An 18,481-nucleotide genomic window follows, 5' to 3' on the forward strand; every position below is an offset into this window, starting at 1 on the left:
CTGCCTGCCTGTCTCTCTCTCTCTCTCACACATACACTTTCTCTGTCTCTCTCTCTCACAAACTCTCTCTCTCTATCTCTGTGTGTTTGTGTGTCCAGCTGCATTGTCCAGACACAGCATTGATTAAACCCACAGAGAGCCAGAGGTCACCTCTTTGAAGCTTGACTTCCCTGCGGCTACTGCTGCTGCTTCATTACATGCAGAATTGATTTAACACCTTGCTTGGTCTCGTTCCACTGGGATGGATGGACAGAGAGACAGAGAGAGAAAGAGAGAGAGAGAGAAGGGATGGCTAGATGGATGGCGAGAGAGAGAGAGTGAAAGAGAAAGAAGAGGGAGATGTATACGATGACAGTGGCTTTGGATTGTGTTGAGGAAGACTATCTTGATCGTTGTTCCCATGTCACTCGTCGAGAGTGATCATCGGTGCATGTTGAGGTATCGGAGGAGGTGTGTGTGGGGACTTTCAGAGCTTTAGTTTGGAGATGCATTTATCAAGGCTTAAAAAGGAGTCTTGAGTTTATTGTTGCCTTACAAACGGCGGCTGCGCTGGAGGAGGTATCCATGGCAACCGAAAGTGTAAAAGTAAGGTTTAAGGTCCCCCGAGATTTTTGGAAGAGACAAAGAAGAAGTGCTACGCATAATCACATCAATGAAACTCAATGGTGTGTGTGTGCGTGTCTGTGCGTGCGTGTGTGCTTGTATATATTTCGATTTTTTTTTTTTACCAACAAGCAGGTTTGGCGTCAATTCCAATTTAGTTTTAAATTCCAATTCAATTCTTGAATTCACTCATGTAGTCGAGTATTTACGTTGAATTCAATTTCAACCTTCAACAGTCTTCAAGTTTTGGAATTGGAACTTAATTGGAATTGTAAAAACATTTTCAAAAATTCAAATTCAATATTTTTTACATTTCCAAGTTAATGGAATTAATGTACTTCGTATCAAACATTTACTGCAAGATTTGCTTTAAATCATTTTATTTCTATATTTCAAGTATAGCTAGGCAGTTTAAACAGTGATACGATCAGCCTGAAAGCCTGAGAGAATTGGAATTTGTGGAATTGTTGGGGATAATATTGAATTGGGAATTTAATTATTGGAATTGACCTAACATTGGAATTGAGAGGAATGGAATTGTCTCTGAATTCAAACACTGACTTGGAATTTGAATTGAATTAAATTGAATTCACAGGGAGAAGGAATTTATTTTGAATTTAATTGGTAAGTCTTGTACTTACAAGACTTACCAATTTACCACATCATCCACATACATCTAGTAGACTGTGTTTACCGTTACTGCAGGTACCAAACCATTGTCAATGTGACAACTATAGAGATAAGGTAGATATAGTTGTATATGTGACAGTACATTGTTTTCACAAATGTTGAGCTTCAAGCCTGTGTCTCTTCACTCAGATGCACTTTGGCTAAATCAATTTGACAGTTTTATTTTTTACCAGTGTCGAAGTCACATATTTACAGGTACCAAACCATGGTCAATATGGCAATAATACTATGATCAGGTTCCTTCACATCCAGATCCAGTCTTTACTGTTTCCTCAGTCCCATTGTGAAGGTGTTTGGCTGTTTGTGTGTCTGCTAATGAATGAGATCAAAGGGAGGCTGATCCTGTAAACTGGTTGCAGGTCCCTGTGGTCAGATAGCAGGGATTAAAGAAGATTCTCCTCCTCAGTCCTCATTTGCATCCCAATTGGTACCCTATTCCCTATGGGCCCTGGTTAAAAGTAGTGCACTATATAAGGGATAGGGTTCCATTTGGGACGCTCTACTGCTCTGTTCCTGGAAGACATTAACATGCAGTCCGTGCCCCCCCCCCTCTCTTCCTCTATGTCTCTGTCTCCCTCTCTCTGTGCATCTCTCTCCCTCTTTCTATTTCTCTCTGCCTCCCTCAGAAAACATGCACACCCACGCCAGAATTAAAATGGTGATGCAGCACTTGTTTTCCGTCTTAGAGAGAGAGAGAGAGAGAGAGAGAGAGAGGAGAAAGAGAGAGAGATCAAGGCTGGTTGTTATTCCAGAGGCTTAGTGAGAGAAGTGAGCGGAGCATACTGGACATCACTACGGAATTACAATGGCGACACAACATCCCATAATAGAAGCATGTATTAGGGTTTTCACCACTATTCTTCACTGGGATGCATAGAGCATCGTTGCACACAGAAATGCATTGGATAGACTGGACATGATAGGGAGTCATTAATTACATTCCAAATGCCTTCTCTCTATCTGCTATGAACTTCTGAATGATGATGTGTCCCACAGTGAATACCAAGCATGTTCTTGGTTTACCCGACTGAGTGGCTTCTTGAACAGGGGAGCACTACTACGGTCCTTGAGGGCCGCTGTGTCTGCTAAGTTTCACTTCTCCCTTTGGAATAGTGACTGATTTAGACCTGGAAATCCAGGCAATATTTTGGGTTATTCGTAGCGTTAATGGATAAGATAGGTGCTAGGAACAAGATGAAAACCAGCTAGTTGATCATCCCTGGGTTAGTGGTTATCAGTCTTGCATTGGAACAAACTATTCTATAACGAATTTAATTTTATTAATTTTTTTAAATCAGGAAAATACAGTAGTTCTGGGGTTATGCAATGACTAGTTGTCCACTCCCTAATTTAGAGGGTTCTAGTGTAATGTCCAAGCAAAACGAGTCTGCAGGCTGGAGTTTCAGGGGTGAACTGAGCTGTTTCCCTCAATAGCTGGATCATGACATAACTCATGGGGCCAAATAGCTGCAGGTTCTTTGAAAACATTCAAGGTTTCTTTAACCTAGACCTAGTCCAAGTTGATGCTGTTGATGCTCCCGGCCTTGCTTTGTTTGTCAGGTTCATGGCCCCGCTTCAATGTCCTCCATCACTCAACAATTTTTAATCCCCTAATAATTTATTGATACTATACTGACAATCAAATTGCATATCAATAATGTAGAGCAGGGGTGTCAAACTCATTCCATGGAGGGCCTAGTATCTGCGGGATTTTGGTTTTTCCTTTCAATGAAGTCCTAGACAACCAGGTGAGGGGAGTTCTTTACTAATTAGTGACCGTAATTCATCAATCAAGTACAAGGGAGGAGCGAAAATCCGCAGACACTCATCCCTCCGTGGAATGAGTTTGACACGTGATGTAGAGGGTTCAGTGTCGTCTTATAGCCGTGTTGATTCAAAATACTTGTCTGTTGTGCTCATCCATGCTTGCAGACATTGGCTTTGTCCCAAATGGCACCCTATTCCCTTATATAGTGCACTACTTTTGACCAGGGCCCTATGGGACGCTCTACTGCTCTGTTCCTGGGCCCTGGTCAAAAGTAATTAATTATGTAGGGCAGGGTTTAACAAACCCCTGGGTGCCCGTTTAGTTTTTTGCCCTAGCACTACACAGCTGATTCACATAATGAAAGAGTGACGATGAGTTGGTTATTTGAATCAGCTGTGTAGTGCTAGGGCAAAAACCTAAACATGCAACCAACTGGGGCCCAGGGAAAACCTGATGTAGGGAATGGTGTGCCACTTGGGATGCAGACATACAGTACAGTGAGCTATGTTTAGTTGCATGTGGTCTGTGGAAACAGCATGATTGTTATCTGCATCACTGAACTGAAGAGGAGACGAGCAGCAGCACATATAGCATCTAGAGCACGACAAAATGTTTATCATTCTCGGATTTTGTTTTTTCTTTTTGCAAGAGAGAATGATATATCGCATTGTGAAAGAGAGAAATTTTACAAACCCCGAACTACAAGCCATAATACAAAAAACTGATACAATTGATTAGAAGTGAAGTAAAAACAGAGCAACCATGACCAAGATTACATATTGAGAAAGAGTTGTAATGTTGTATCGAAAAACATGTCATATGTACATTATCTTAGTAGATGTACACTGTCCTTGGATCATGTCTCATCATCTATTTAAAGGTAGACTCAGGGATATGATGTAGATGCAGAAAGTAAACAGCATAGTGGGTCAATTTCCGCAACAACTAAGAGAGTTGAAGCGGCGAGGCTCAACTTTTCCGCTTTTTTGGTCCCCTTGCTCCCGTGCTGTGACAGCGTGAAGTGGACCCATGTGCAGATACTGTGTGTGATTGTGAGAGAGCGAAGTCTTGCATCTCGCTCATCTCAATATCTCCGGTGCTGTTCGTGGCAATGACATTTCCCTGAGACTAACTTTATTTCAATATTCAGCTCCTTTTTATTTATTTGTACATGTTGTATTGTATGCAAATGCGCCATTGCATTGTTATTCTCCAACTCCAAAGAGGACAACCAGCAACAACAGTTGGGAACGTGTGCTAATTTCATCCACATGATATACAAACAAAAAACCTCTCTCTAAGGCCTCACTGTCCTGTGTGTTTTGACGCAAGCCAATCACGCATGTAGGACAAATTAAGTGACCAATGGCGGATTTCCACCTAGGTCACCATGTTTTATTCAGGAAGCTCGGCACACGTACACAGTTACATGCCACTTCGCCCCGGGGCCCTATACACAATCCCTGATTTGGAATGCATCCCAAATGGCACCCTAGTCACTATACAGTGCACTACTTTGGACCAGAGCCCTATGGGTGGAAATGATCTCTGTGCATGAGGCCAGAAAGCATTCCGTTTTTTTTGTTTTTTTGTGGTGTTGTTGTGCAGCAAGCAGCCTGGTTTGGATATTGCTGATTGGGGGTGGGGATTTGGGAGTGGGTGGGGGGTAAAGTGGTGGTGGTGGAGGTCGCCGTTCAACGCAGGGGAGAATACAATCTGTGTGTTGGTGTGTGTCTGTGATAGCAGCTAACAGTAACGTGTTGCTGAGAAAGAGGGACAGAGAGAGATGCATATGATTCCTTATGCATGTTGGATGGACACCCACACTACCGTTCAAAAGTTAGGGGTCACTTGTCCATTTAAAATAACATAAAATTGATCAGAGATACAGTGTAGACATTGTTAATGTTGTAAATGGCTATTGTAGCTGGAAACGGCTGATTTGTAATGGAATATCTACACAGGCGTACAGAGGCCCATTATCAGCAACCGTCACTCCTGAGTTCCAATGGCACGTTGTTAGCGAATCCAAGTTTATAATTTTAAAAGGCCAATTTATCAATTGAAAACCCCTTTGCAATTATGTTAGCACAGCTGAAAACTGTAGTGCTGATTGAAGAAGCAATAAAACTGACCAGTCTCAATGTCAACAGTGAAGAGGCGACTCCGGGATGCTGGCCTTTTGCAGAGTTGCAAAGAAAAATACATATCTCAGACTGGCCAATGAAAATAAAATAATAAGATGGGCAGAAGAACACAGACACAGGAACACTGCCAAGAAGGCCAGCATCCCAGAGATGCCTCTTCACTGTTTTTTTATTTGACTTTTAATTAACTAAGCAACTCAATTAAGAACAAATTCTTATTTTCAATTACATCCTAGGAACAGTGGGTTAACTGCCTTATTCAGGGGCAGAAAAACATATTTACATAGCCTGGTTCCTCTCTAGGTTTCTTCCAAAGGTTTTGGCCTTTCTAGGGAGTTTTTCCTAGCCACTGTGCTTCTACACCTGCATTGCTTGCTGTTTGGGGTTTTAGGCTGGGTTTCTGTACAGCACTTTGAGATATCAGCTGATGTACGAAGGGCTATATAAATACATTTGATTTGATTTGATATTTTTACCTTGTCACCTCAGGGATTCGATCTTGCAACCTTTCGGTTACAAATCCAACGCTCTAACCACTAGGCTACCTGCCGCCCCAAATGTTGATGTTGAGAAACGTTGATGTTTGCGGGTACTATTTATGAAGCTGCCAGTTGAGGACTTGTGAGGCATCTGTTTCTCAAACTAGACACTCTATTGTACTTGTCCTCTTGCTCATTTGTGCACCGGGGCCTCCCACTCCTCTTTCTATTCTGGTTAGAGCCAGTTTGTGTTGTTCTGTGAAGGGAGTAGTACACAGCGTTTTACAAGATCTTCAGTTTCTTGGCAATTTCTCGCATGTAATAGCCTTAATTTCTCAGAACAAGAATAGACTGACGAGTTTCAGAAGAAAGTTTTTTGTTTCTGGCCATTTTGAGCCTGTAATCGAACCCAAAAATGCTAATGTTCCAGATACTCAACTAGTCTAAAGAAGGCCACTTTTATTGCTTCTTTAATCAGAGCACAGCTGAAAACTGTAGTTAACATAATCACAAAAGGGTTTTCTAATGATCAATTTGCCTTTTACCATGATAAACTTGGATTAGCTAACTGGAACACAGGAGTGATGGTTGCTGATAATGGGCCTCTGTACGCCTATGTAGATATTCCATAAAAAATCTGCAGTTTCCAGCTACAATAGTAATTTACATTAACAATGTCTACACGGTATTTCTGATCAATTTGATGTTATTTTAATGGACCATTTTCCTTTGCTTTTCTTTTTTTCTTTTCTAAGTGACCTCAAACTTTTGAACGTTAGTGTATGTCCATGCATATGTTCACATGAAAGAGCAACTAAGACATCACCATGTCTTAGTTGCTCTTTCATGTTAACATATGCATGGACATACACTAACGTTCAAAAGTTTGGAGTCTGTCACACACAGATCAATGCCACACACAGATCAATGCAGACATCTCTCCTTAAACTCCCAGAACATTGTATTATGCTAAAATATATATACTGTACACAGTATCTAAAAAGGATTGACGAATGCATGGGGATGGATGGAAAGCGATCAAGCAGCACAGTGTGAAAAAGAGCTCACAAGGAGAGGTGGAGATAGAGGGAGCAATGGAGAGATGGAAAAGGGAGATGGGAGAGATAGAGGTAGGAATAGAGAGGGGGAGGGGAGAGGGGGGACATGAGACATGTAGTGTTACAACAGCATTATTGTTACTGTGAAATAAGTTGGTTTATTAACATCTGCTTATGATGATGATGCCACATGCACCAAAATCGGGGCTTGCTAAAAAAAATCCTCTCCTCTTCTCTCGTAGTCAGTCGTTTCCCTCCAAAGGCTTCACAGCAACAAAGCAACAGTGCGAGAGAGCCTGGTAATGGTTGCCATGGCAACCATCCTGGTCGGTCTGAACCGACCGTTTCGCTGGTTGTCTGGCGCACGTTTCAACATATTGAGCCTCTGCTCTCTGTTTCTCTCTCTACATCTTTCGACATCTCCCTCTCTCTTCCTATCTTTCCTCTCATCTCTATTTCTCTCTCTCTTTCTCTCCCGTCTATCTTTCTCTCCCCGTATACTTTTCTCTCTCCTTCTCCTCCTGTGAGATCACAGATTTCTTGGAAAACAGCAAGTTGTTTGACGATAATACAGATTGGTCTCCATCTGTCTGTCTCTTTCTCTCTCTGTCTCTGTCTTTCTCGCTTCTGTTCTAATGACATTGTTCAGTTTCATCTGTTAAAATAAAGGCGTGAGGAGGAGGGGGCGTCAGGCATGAGACAGAAACGTGTACTGGGTCTTTGGTTTCAGATTGGGAGCTGGTGCAGTAGGCTGCCAGAGAAAGAAGGAAACATGGGAAGAAGATGAAGTTGTGGATCAAAGTCATTGTTGAGTCATGCCATCTTCACTTCCTCCTGTGACAGAAGTCGGTAGCATATAGATTTCAAAACCGGTGTCACGTCCTAAGCTCAAATCTATTTTGGAATCTACCTGTGACAGAAACATGTAAAAACCCTGAACACAAACATAGCAATCTATTTTCATATACTACAAAAACATTTTTTAAAACTGACACACAACAGATACACAACAGAAAAACAATTTCCAACAGTAGCTAGGTTTCCATCCAATTGGCGACAGATTTTCAAGTGAGTATTTGAGAATCTGCATAAAGAAAATATGTGCATTTTCCCACCAGTGGTACACTACATGGCCAAAAGTATGTGGACACCTGCTCGTCAAAAACATCTCATTCCAAAATTATGGGCACTAATATGGAGTTGTTCCCCCCTTTGCTGCTACAACAGCCTCCACTCTTCTGGGAAGGCTTTCCATTAGATGTCGGAAAATTACTGCGGGGACTTGCTTCCATTCAGCCACAAGAGCATTAGTGGACTTCGCTTTGTGCATGGGGGCATTGTGATGCTGAAACAGGAAAGGGCCTACCCCCCAAACAGTTACCACCAAGTTGGAAACACAGAACCATCTCTAGAATGTCAAAACCGGTGTCATGCTGTAGCGTTAAGATTTCCCTTCACTGGAACTAAGGGGAATAGCCCGAATCATGAAAAACAGCCCCAGACCATTGAAAAGGTGGCATCCTATGACGGTGCCACGTCTGGGCTCTTCATTAAGGCCATTCTACTGCTAATGTTTGTCTATGGAGATTGGCTGTGTGCTCAATTTTATACACCTGTCAGCAATAGGTGTGTCTGAAATAGTGTCCACGCACTTTTGAATATATAGTGTATGTTTCCACCTAATGCGGGTTAAATAGCACTGCGTGATAAAGTAGTACACACAACATGTACTTTTTTCGCTTAAGTTTTCATGTACCAATTAAAAATCTAAAGTTCAATGTGTTTCCATCGCAATTTTCAGCTCTACCGATATTTGGGTCATAAAAACTGTTACATTGAATAGCAAATGTGCCTACTCTGGGCTTGGCACCTATGTTCTAGTCAACATCTCGCAGATACAGTGGGAGTAGGCTGTGCGGTTTGGCAAGTCTACATAATGAGATTATTATGGATAAACAGTCGAGCGTTGATCGTCATGTCAGGCCATCATTGATATTTACAGGAAAGCAGCATTAAGCTCATCACCGTGCACTTTCACTACCCTATGAAGTTTATCATGACCATTTTCCACGAGTCATAGTGGGAGGACCACACACCATATCATTGTGACTCCAAATTGACTTTGATATGATGGTTATTATATCAATATTTAAGGCATTTCCACCGCCATTTCCTGCTTAATACATTTTACTGACACAAAAAGATACCATGTCGAACGAACAAATTATCTGCCGGGCATTTAAAAAATTACAATGAAACTTCCTGTTTCAATCACAGCGTCGTGATTTTTAAAAATACGATATGACTTTATTTGCACAGAAACTGTGGATGGAAATGTGGTTGCTGACGTTCTAGAATACAGAGAATCAGACATAACATTCCTGGTACTCTTTAGGCACTAGATCCTGTTTTCCCCACTGTTCTTCCCGATCTCCCTGCTTATCAGTGGTCGCATGGTGTACTCCGAGCACTGACGATGCCTGACGATATGACGGGAGACTCCAACCTGAAACAGATGCAAATCTATCCTGGGTAATTTGCTGGGTCATATTTCCTGGGTAATTTGCATGCCACACACACAGGACCACACTGCACCACACCACATCCATTTACATACTAACCTGATGACGAAGGACAGTGTGGTTTTCCACCCTGTGGTTTTCACTCACTCCTTCACTGGCCTGGCCCCGGGGCTGGGGTGGTGGGTGGGAAAACCCTGGTGGTGTGTCAGGGCAGCCTGCAGAGTGTGTTTAATCTGTCTGTGTGTGTTCCGTGTGTGGTCCTTGCTACTGTGTCTCGGCTCAGATAAGTTCTGACTTAAAGTGGTGCTGTTGATTCGCTGACATAGAGAGAGCTTGCCTGCTTGGTCACAGAACATGAATCATTTAGTCACCAGAGCAGAGCTGGAAATGTCAAGTCTCATCACGACGCAACATACCTCAGTGGCCCAGCAACCACGCTGTCTACATTACACCAACCTGAGTTAAGAGTTTAAGAGGAGGAGGAAGCCTTGAGTAAAGAGAAACTGAGATTTGGATACCGCAGCAGCAGGGGTTGTTCGTGAAGGATGGGAGAGACACGGATACTATTAAGAATCAATCCTATGACTGGGATGAGAAAATGAAGACATAACATAACAAAGCTTAATTTACAGAGCCAAGAGACACTAGTCTCTCCATTCATCTTACTCTCTTGAGTCTTTAAGTTAAGTTAAGCTTATTGAAAACAGTTTTGAAGTAAAACTGTGACTGACTCGATTATTAATGAGCATTATTTACTTGGTCAAACAGTTCCTGTAATTCCAGTTTCATTCCTTATCTGAGTTTCCCAGAAACAGTAATCGGCTTTCTCACATAGGGAAAAAAAGAGGGCTGACTCGACCTTGACTGTCAAGTGGGAGACCACATGAGCAAAACTTATTTTGTAGTGTTTCCATTCCTCTCGGGACAGTTTCCTGGACAGAGATTAAGACTAGTCCTGGATTAAACACAATTCTGAATAGCCATTTTAGTCCAGGTCTAGGCGTTATCTGTGTCTGTGAAACTGCCCAGGGTTGACTTGAATACATTCTATTTCTGTGTTTTGTGTGTTCAGCAAATACAGGCCCAAACTTACCAATAAAGCAGCACAGGGGCGTCACGCACCCATTATTGTAGAGGTGGCACGAGGTACATGAGGATGGAGGAAGTTGGAGAATTTTGCAAACACCTGAAATGGCTTTTTCATGCAATCTAGTGCCATAATCATTATGCCTAATTCTGTTTTTTTTAATGTAAAAAAGTAAAGTATATTGTTCAGCATAGGTTATCTAAGCATACCTTTACCTGTTCAATTGTAATTTTAATGAGGGTGTCATTCTGACTGTTGTAAATACCACATCTCAATATACAGTGCCTTGCGAAAGTATTCGGCCCCCTTGAACTTTGCGACCTTTTGCTACATTTCAGGCTTCAAACATAAAGATATAAAACTGTATTTTTTTGTGAAGAATCAACAACAAGTGGGACACAATCATGAAGTGGAACGACATTTATTGGATATTTCAAACTTGTTTAACAAATCAAAAACTGAAAAATTGGGCGTGCAAAATTATTCAGCCCCTTTACTTTCAGTGCAGCAAACTCTCTCCAGAAGTTCAGTGAGGATCTCTGAATGATCCAATGTTGACCTAAATGACTAATGATGATAAATACAATCCACCTGTCTGTAATCAAGTCTCCGTATAAATGCACTTGCACTGTGATAGTCTCAGAGGTCCGTTAAAAGCGCAGAGAGCATCATGAAGAACAAGGAACACACCAGGCAGGTCCGAGATACTGTTGTGAAGAAGTTTAAAGCCGGATTTGGATACAAAAAGATTTCCCAAGCTTTAAACATCCCAAGGAGCACTGTGCAAGCGATAATATTGAACTGGAAGGAGTATCAGACCACTGCAAATCTACCAAGACCTGGCCGTCCCTCTAAACTTTCAGCTCATACAAGGAGAAGACTGATCAGAGATGCAGCCAAGAGGCCCATGATCACTCTGGATGAACTGCAGAGATCTACAGCTGAGGTGGGAGACTCTGTCCATAGGACAACAATCAGTCGTATATTGCACAAATCTGGCCTTTATGGAAGAGTGGCAAGAAGAAAGCCATTTCTTAAAGATATCCATAAAAAGTGTTGTTTAACCTCTTAGAGCTCTAGGGGCGCTATTTCATTTTTGGATAAAAAACGTTCCCGTTTTAAGCGCGATATTTTGTCACGAAAAGATGCTCGACTATGCATATTCTTGACAGTTTTGGAAAGAAAACACTCTGAAGTTTCAGAATCTGCAAAGATTTTGTCTGTAAGTGCCCCAGAACTCATTCTACAGGCGAAACCAAGATGATGCATCACCCAGGAATTAGCAGAATTTCTGAAGCTCTGTTTTCCATTCTCTCCTTATATGGCTGTGATTGCGCAAGGAATGAGCCTACACTTTCTGTCGTTCGCCCAAGGTCTTAGCAGCATTGTGACGTATTTGTAGGCATATCATTGGAAGATTGGCCATAAGAGACTACATTTTCCAGAGGTCCGCCCGGTGTCCTTTGTCTAAATTTGTGCGTAATCTTCAGGTGCGGTCATTTTCTCCTGGGATTCAGGAGAGAAAGCATGTGTCCAAGAACGATGTATCAATGAAGAGATATGTGAAAAACACCTTGAGGCTTGATTCTAAACAACGTTTGCCATGTTTTCAGTCGATATTATGGAGTTAATTTGGAAAAAAGTTTGCGTTTTGAGGACTGAATTTATGGATTTTTTTTGGTAGCCAAATGTGATGTATAAAACGGAGCTATTTCTAATACACAAGGAATCTTTTTGGAAAAACTGAGCATCTGCTATCTAACTGAGAGTATCCTCATTGAAAACATCAGAAGTTCTTCAAAGGTAAATGATTTTATTTGAAGGCTTTTATGTTTTTGTTAATGTTGCGTGCTGGATGCTAACGCTAATGCTAACGCTAAATGCTAACGCGAAATGCTAACTCTAGCTAGCTACTTTTACACAAATGATTGTTTTCCTATGGTTGAGAAGCATATTTTGAAAATCTGAGATGACAGTGTTGTTTACAAAAGGCTAAGCTTGAGAGATGGCATATTTATTTCATTTCATTTGCGATTTTCATAAATAGTTAACGTTGTGTTATGCTAATGAGCTTGCTGATAGATTTACACAATCCTGGATACAGGGGTTTCTTCATAGCTAAACGTGACGCAGAAAACGGAGCGATTTGTCCTAAACAAATAATCTTTCAGGAAAAACTGAACATTTGCTATCTGAGAGTCTCCTCAATGAAAACATCTGAAGTTCTTCAAAGGTAAATGATTTTTTTGAATGCTTTTCTGTTTTTTTGTGTAAATGTTGCCAGCTGAATGCTAATGCTAAATGCTACGTTAGCCATCAATACTGTTACACAAATGCTTGTTTTGCAATGGTTGAGAAGCATATTTTGAAAATCTGAGATGACAGTGTTGTTAACAAAAGGCTAAGCTTGAGAGATGGCATATTTATTTCATTTCATTTGCGATTTTCATGAATAGTTAACGTTGCGTTATGGTAATGAGCTTGAGTCTGTATTCACGAACCCGGATCCGGGATGGGGAGATCAGAAAGGTTAAAGTATGCCACAAGCCACCTGGGAGACACACCAAACATGTGGAAGAAGGTGCTCTGGTCAGATGAAACCAAAATTGAAGTTTTTGGCAACAATGCAAAACGTTATGTTTGGCGTAAAAGCAACACAACTCATCACCCTGAACACACCATACCCACTGTCAAACATGGTGGTGGCAGCATCATGGTTTGGGCCTGCTTTTCTTCAGCAGGGACAGGGAAGATGGTTAAAATTGATGGGAAGATGGACGGAGCCAAATACAGGACCATTCTGGAAGAAAACCTGATGGAGTCTGCAAAAGACCTGAGACTGGGACGGAGATTTGTCTTCCAACAAGACAATGATCCAAAACATAAAGCAAAATCTACATTGGAATGGTTCAAAAATAAACATATCCAGGTGTTAGAATGGCCAAGTCAAAGTCCAGACCTGAATCCAATCGAGAATATGTGGAAAGAACTGAAAACTGCTGTTCACAAATGCTCTCCATCCAACCTCACTGAGCTCGAGCTGTTTTGCAAGGAGGAATGGGAAAAAATGTCAGCCTCTCGATGTGCAAAACTGATAGAGACATACCCCAAGCGACTTACAGCTGTAATCGCAGCAAAAGGTGGCGCTACAAAGTATTAACTTAAGGGGGCTGAATAATTTTGCACGCCCAATTTTTCAGTTTTTGATTTGTTAAAAAAGTTTGAAATATCCAATAAATGTCGTTCCACTTCATGATTGTGTCCCACTTGTTGTTGATTCTTCACAAAAAAATATAGTTTTATATCTTTATGTTTGAAGCCTGAAATGTGGCAAAAGGTCGCAAAGTTCAAGGGGGCCGAATACTTTTGCAAGGCACTGTAGGCTACTGCACTAATATGCCTAGGATATTTATTCCAAATTTCAACACACTACATTGGATCATAACACACATCATACATTAAAGCAGAGAGCTCCTGTACATTTTGTAATTAATTCATTTATGTAATTTTTTTCCTACAATATTTTTGAATAATCAGTATAGCTAATTAATATCATTAGAATCCACCACAGCATTAATATTGAAGCTGGCAAGTCATTTTGTTTGTTTGGCTTGCTAGCTAACGTTAGCTGTTTTGATTTGAATGCCAGCCAGTCTCCGGAGGTTGAGAAGCAGAAAGCAAGACAGCAGAGGTGTGCAGTGATGAGGATCATAGAGAGGACAAAGTTATAAGGCTAGGTAGGTGGCTAGTATTACAGAGAAACAACGAAACATTTTTTTTTAAATTATTTATTCATCAACAAGGAATCAATAGGCTACATATCCTGATCAAATTAATTTGCAAACATACCTCAAGTCATGCCGATCACCGGGAGCTTAAATCAAATCAAACGCTGTATGTGTCAGTCTGCTACACTCTCTCTCCTCCTCCACTGGCGATACTGTCTGCATGCACTGCGTCCTGCAGAGCATACTCTGTGGTGCACCTTGGAAGGAACCACTTTACTAGGGACAATAGGTGAGGGTACTCCATTTCAGGCTATCAATCAAAGCCTGTGTGCCCCCTCCACAAAATACTGCTGACAGAAGAAGAAAAAAAAACATCTGAGGGGGCACGTGTCTTTGTGCCCCCAATGGGCATGACGCCTCTGACGCAGCACCATTTCGGCAGCAACATAGAATTATCCAACATACATCACAATAAACACTGTAAACTTCTTAATTAACTTATTCGGAATCTTTATTACAAGATATTAGACTACTGTACAAATCAGTGAGATAATAGTACAGCACAGTACAACATACGTCATATTAAGACTGTTCTGGAGGATAGTCATTCCAAGTGGTATAGGAGGTGTTCTAGAATACACAAGATCATCTTCAGAACATTGCCATGCATGCATGATTCCATTTCTGCCATGCATCAGTTGGTAATTCAGTGGTAAGAAAAAGCCCTGAACAATGGCAACAACAGAAGAATAACAAAATTGTTACAATTAAACGTATAGAAAGCACAACATAAGCAACCATGTTGTCTGGTTATCCCTCCTGATATTTGGCACACGTGATAATGCGCAATGCAATAGAAATAGTTAATAAATAGGGAGTGTGTACAGTTATATTTAACAATCCAGACTTTAGGCCTTTTGGTGCCTTACAAACCAGTGATGTACAGTACTGTATAATGTGTATACATGACTCTATAGATGCAAAGGATGGTAACAAAAACTGATCAGGCGACATCAAAATTTATAAGAAGTAAAAAAAGGAAAAGATCACTTCATTAATTCTGTCATCATAATTCTCTACATACAAAACTGTCCCTCAGTCAGGCCTTGAGCACTGCAAAAAACTTCTCCAAAGGCTTAATAAATAAGGTATCTTTATACAGACACATTACGTTAGATTACAACAAACCATTTCACTGCTTATTTTCTCCGCTGTGCAACAAAACGTTAGCCTGGTCTCAGATCTGTTCATGCCATCTTGCCAGGTCCATATCACGACCAATTGTCACGCCAAAAATGACAATTCCACAAGGAGTTGACAAGAGAGCAGAAACCGACTGGCACCCAGGCTAACAGAACGTGGGGCTGCAGATGTAGGGATCTTAATTTGAGCCAGTTTGCTACAGCAGGAAAATAATCTTGCAGCAACAGGAAATGTGAATTATTATGTGGATCATAATTAATGGACATTTGTAGGGTTTGATGCATTTCTCATAAGGGAAATCATGCCTGAAATTTCAAAGTGGAAATAACTAACTTCAGATGCCTTTTTAAACCTCACATACACTACAAGTTTTACTGCAACAGGGTGATCAAATTAAGATCCTACATCTGCACCATTTCTTATTTACAAGTTATTTATATTATTTATTTGTTTGCACTCGTCATCAGAAGAATCAAGAGCAGAAAGAATGGTAATGTAATATCATGTGGTTTGATTGATATAAGAGTGTGTGTGTGTGCTTTAGTTTATAAGATAATTTCTATAGTTTGTTCCCTGATTTCTGCGTTTGTTCGACAGCATTGTCTTCCTCCATCAGCATCCTCTCCTGGTCACATGGTTTAGACCCTCCTCCTTGATAGCTATCCCCCTCCGGCAGGGTTTTGATCCATCCCTACTCTAATACACCTAATGCTACGAATTAGCTGCTACCCAGGACCATGAAAAGACAGTTTTCAGACTGCTACATTTGTTGGTCAACCTGCTTAGGAGTTATATACGACCAATAATTGACTAGTGTAAAATGTGTAGGGCTGAAGCAAAAGCCTGCTGCTCACCCAGTAGCTCTCTGGGTAGAAGGCTGGTCATCCCCCGTTTTAGACAAGCTCTATGGGCATAAACCCTGGCATGACAGCATTCACCTGGGCGTCTGTATCCATCACCGTCTCGGTCTCCGTGTTCGTCTCCATCTCCATCTCTTGTCTTGGCTGCTTCCCCATCCTGCCAGTATAAGTCCCAGGAGATCACCATCATGAGGACTGGGAGAGGGTCTAGAAGTGCTTGCTGCCATATGGGATGAAAGTGCTTATATACAGTGTCTTTGGATTAAAACTGTTGATTTCGAATAGAAAATGAGAATCAATGTCTTTCGGGGGGGGGGGGGGGGGGCGGGGGTGGTGTGTTTAAGCCTCCGTCTGTGTTTTCTCTGTCCCGTTTTTCTGCGCCTCGTCAACGCCGCTCTCATCCTCGACGACTGTGAAGAACACGAGGGAGATGATGAGGAGGAGGCGGTTTGGCACATTATCACATCTAAGAATCTAATCTTTAACTGGTATGAATACACGGAACTCATGCACTAGGCAACAGCACTGCACGGAAGTAGAAAGAGAGAAAGACAAAGAGAAAGATGGTGTGTGTGCATTTGAGCATGTGATACATGAGTTGTATGTAACACACACACACACGAATAAGGCACACACAGAATACATTCTACAATCCTATAGAATCGCATCATGTGGAAAATTCAGTGGAACAGCATGGCAACACTTAGCCAAGTAAAACTCAAATCCACGATGCGTTCTATTATTTGAGTGCTGAAATACATCGTTTTTTTAAATAAAAACTACATTTTATGTGACGTCTGAGCTCCTGTCCGCACACACTAGTCGCCGGTCAACTCGGTGATGTCAAGTACATTGTGGAGTTGAGTTTTACACATGGACCTAGAGGCATTTCACAGCAGAACGCACGCACTGCGCATCCAAACTTGTGTTGCAATGCGAACAGAATTCTTAAAAGCCATTACCCCATACCATATTCATCAGAATAAACTTCCCATTGAATTGCCGATAGCCTACCATTATTTCCCATCCAATGTTGAGTATATGGACAATGGAGACACAACTGAAAATACTTTGGTCATGGTTACCTCGTTTGCTTCTGCCTATCTGTCCAAGTTTGGGCGGGCGTTTGCCCCCCTGCGAGCCGCTGAAGAAGTTGTTGGTGTCTTGGAGGCGACAGGTGAAGGAAAGGTGTCCCTCATCGTCCTCATTTCCATAATGACTCATTTCGTCTTGTAGTACTTCCGACATTTCCAACTGCGTCTCAATAACCAACCAAGGTGCACAAACCAAAATATGACGCTCTGCTCGACCTTAGGACCACTACCGTGGCGTTATAACAGCCTGTAACCGCTTATAACGCGGGAGAAAAACGATATAACCTAGGCTACTATCTGGCTGTCCAGTCCTGCTGTCTGTTTACCTCGAAGGCATGTGTCTCCTCTAGTGCGCAACCAAACGGATTGATCCAAATATATTCCTCAATTTCACCTTCCGGAAAGCTTCGGCAACATTATTCAAATTTTCCAATGGGTTCCGCCGTGCGTATTGCTTTGGAAATGCCGGGAGCATGTAGATATTGCTGCGGTGCTACGCCTTATTCTATGATTTCGAGCGGCTAGACCGTCGCACGGAAAATCTAAAGAAGAAATGCAAATTAGGGAGAGATGCAAAACACGGCTCTCAGGGAAACGAGGCGGTGGGAGGGAGCGAGAGAGAGACAGAGAGAGACAGAGCTGAGCGTCTTCTGCAGCCCATATCAGATACAGAACAGAGAAGATTCCAGTTTGTCCTGACAGGCTGATGTTCCATCTGCCCGCTGGGATCTAGCTGAAATCCAAATTACACTAGAATAGTATTTTATTATAGGCTAAGGTCGACTGGAAGACTAAATATTGAGATATTTTTTATTCAATATTCATTCATTCAATATTATTGCATGTTCATCAACCTATTAAAGGAACAAAAGCAGGATAATTCTCATCTTGGACATTTTAAAAGGAAATTTAAGTCCAATATAGGCTTTTTCTCCAGAGAATTTTAAAGATATTTTTTGCTGATTTTAAAGTCTAATGTTGAGTTGATGTATAGGTCCAGTCACTGTATTTTGCCCAATATTGTCTGATGGTCTATCAACCTGGACTTAGGGGTAGACATGTCATAGGAAATGCAAATCCGGGACACTCCAATTAGTATGGTGTGATACCTTTCGTATGGTATGTATACATTTAGGGATGTCCATCATCCATTTCATATATTTTATATTTTACAAATTCTAATTCATATGATATGTTGCAAATTGCAATTCATACAATATGTTATGAATTTGCAAAAAGGTA

General features: G+C 41.4%; 1 protein-coding gene across 1 annotated transcript; it reads right to left on the bottom strand.

Moving 5' to 3' along the window:
• Positions 1-14,575: 14,575 nt before the first annotated feature.
• LOC110527706 (calcium/calmodulin-dependent protein kinase II inhibitor 2) lies at positions 14,576-17,894 on the bottom strand. Its single transcript, XM_090242297.1, has 2 exons — positions 17,231-17,894; positions 14,576-16,555 (listed from the first exon to the last, which is right to left on the bottom strand). Exons 1-2 carry the CDS (start codon positions 17,391-17,393, stop codon positions 16,485-16,487), a joined length of 234 nt encoding a protein of 77 aa, XP_090098423.1. The 5' UTR covers positions 17,394-17,894; the 3' UTR covers positions 14,576-16,484.
• Between the last annotated feature and the right edge of the window lie 587 nt (positions 17,895-18,481).

The sequence above is a fragment of the Oncorhynchus mykiss genome, chromosome 7 (assembly GCF_057628025.1).
Source record: "Oncorhynchus mykiss isolate SJ-2025 chromosome 7, ASM5762802v1, whole genome shotgun sequence".
In the NCBI taxonomy this organism is placed as follows: domain Eukaryota; kingdom Metazoa; phylum Chordata; class Actinopteri; order Salmoniformes; family Salmonidae; genus Oncorhynchus; species Oncorhynchus mykiss.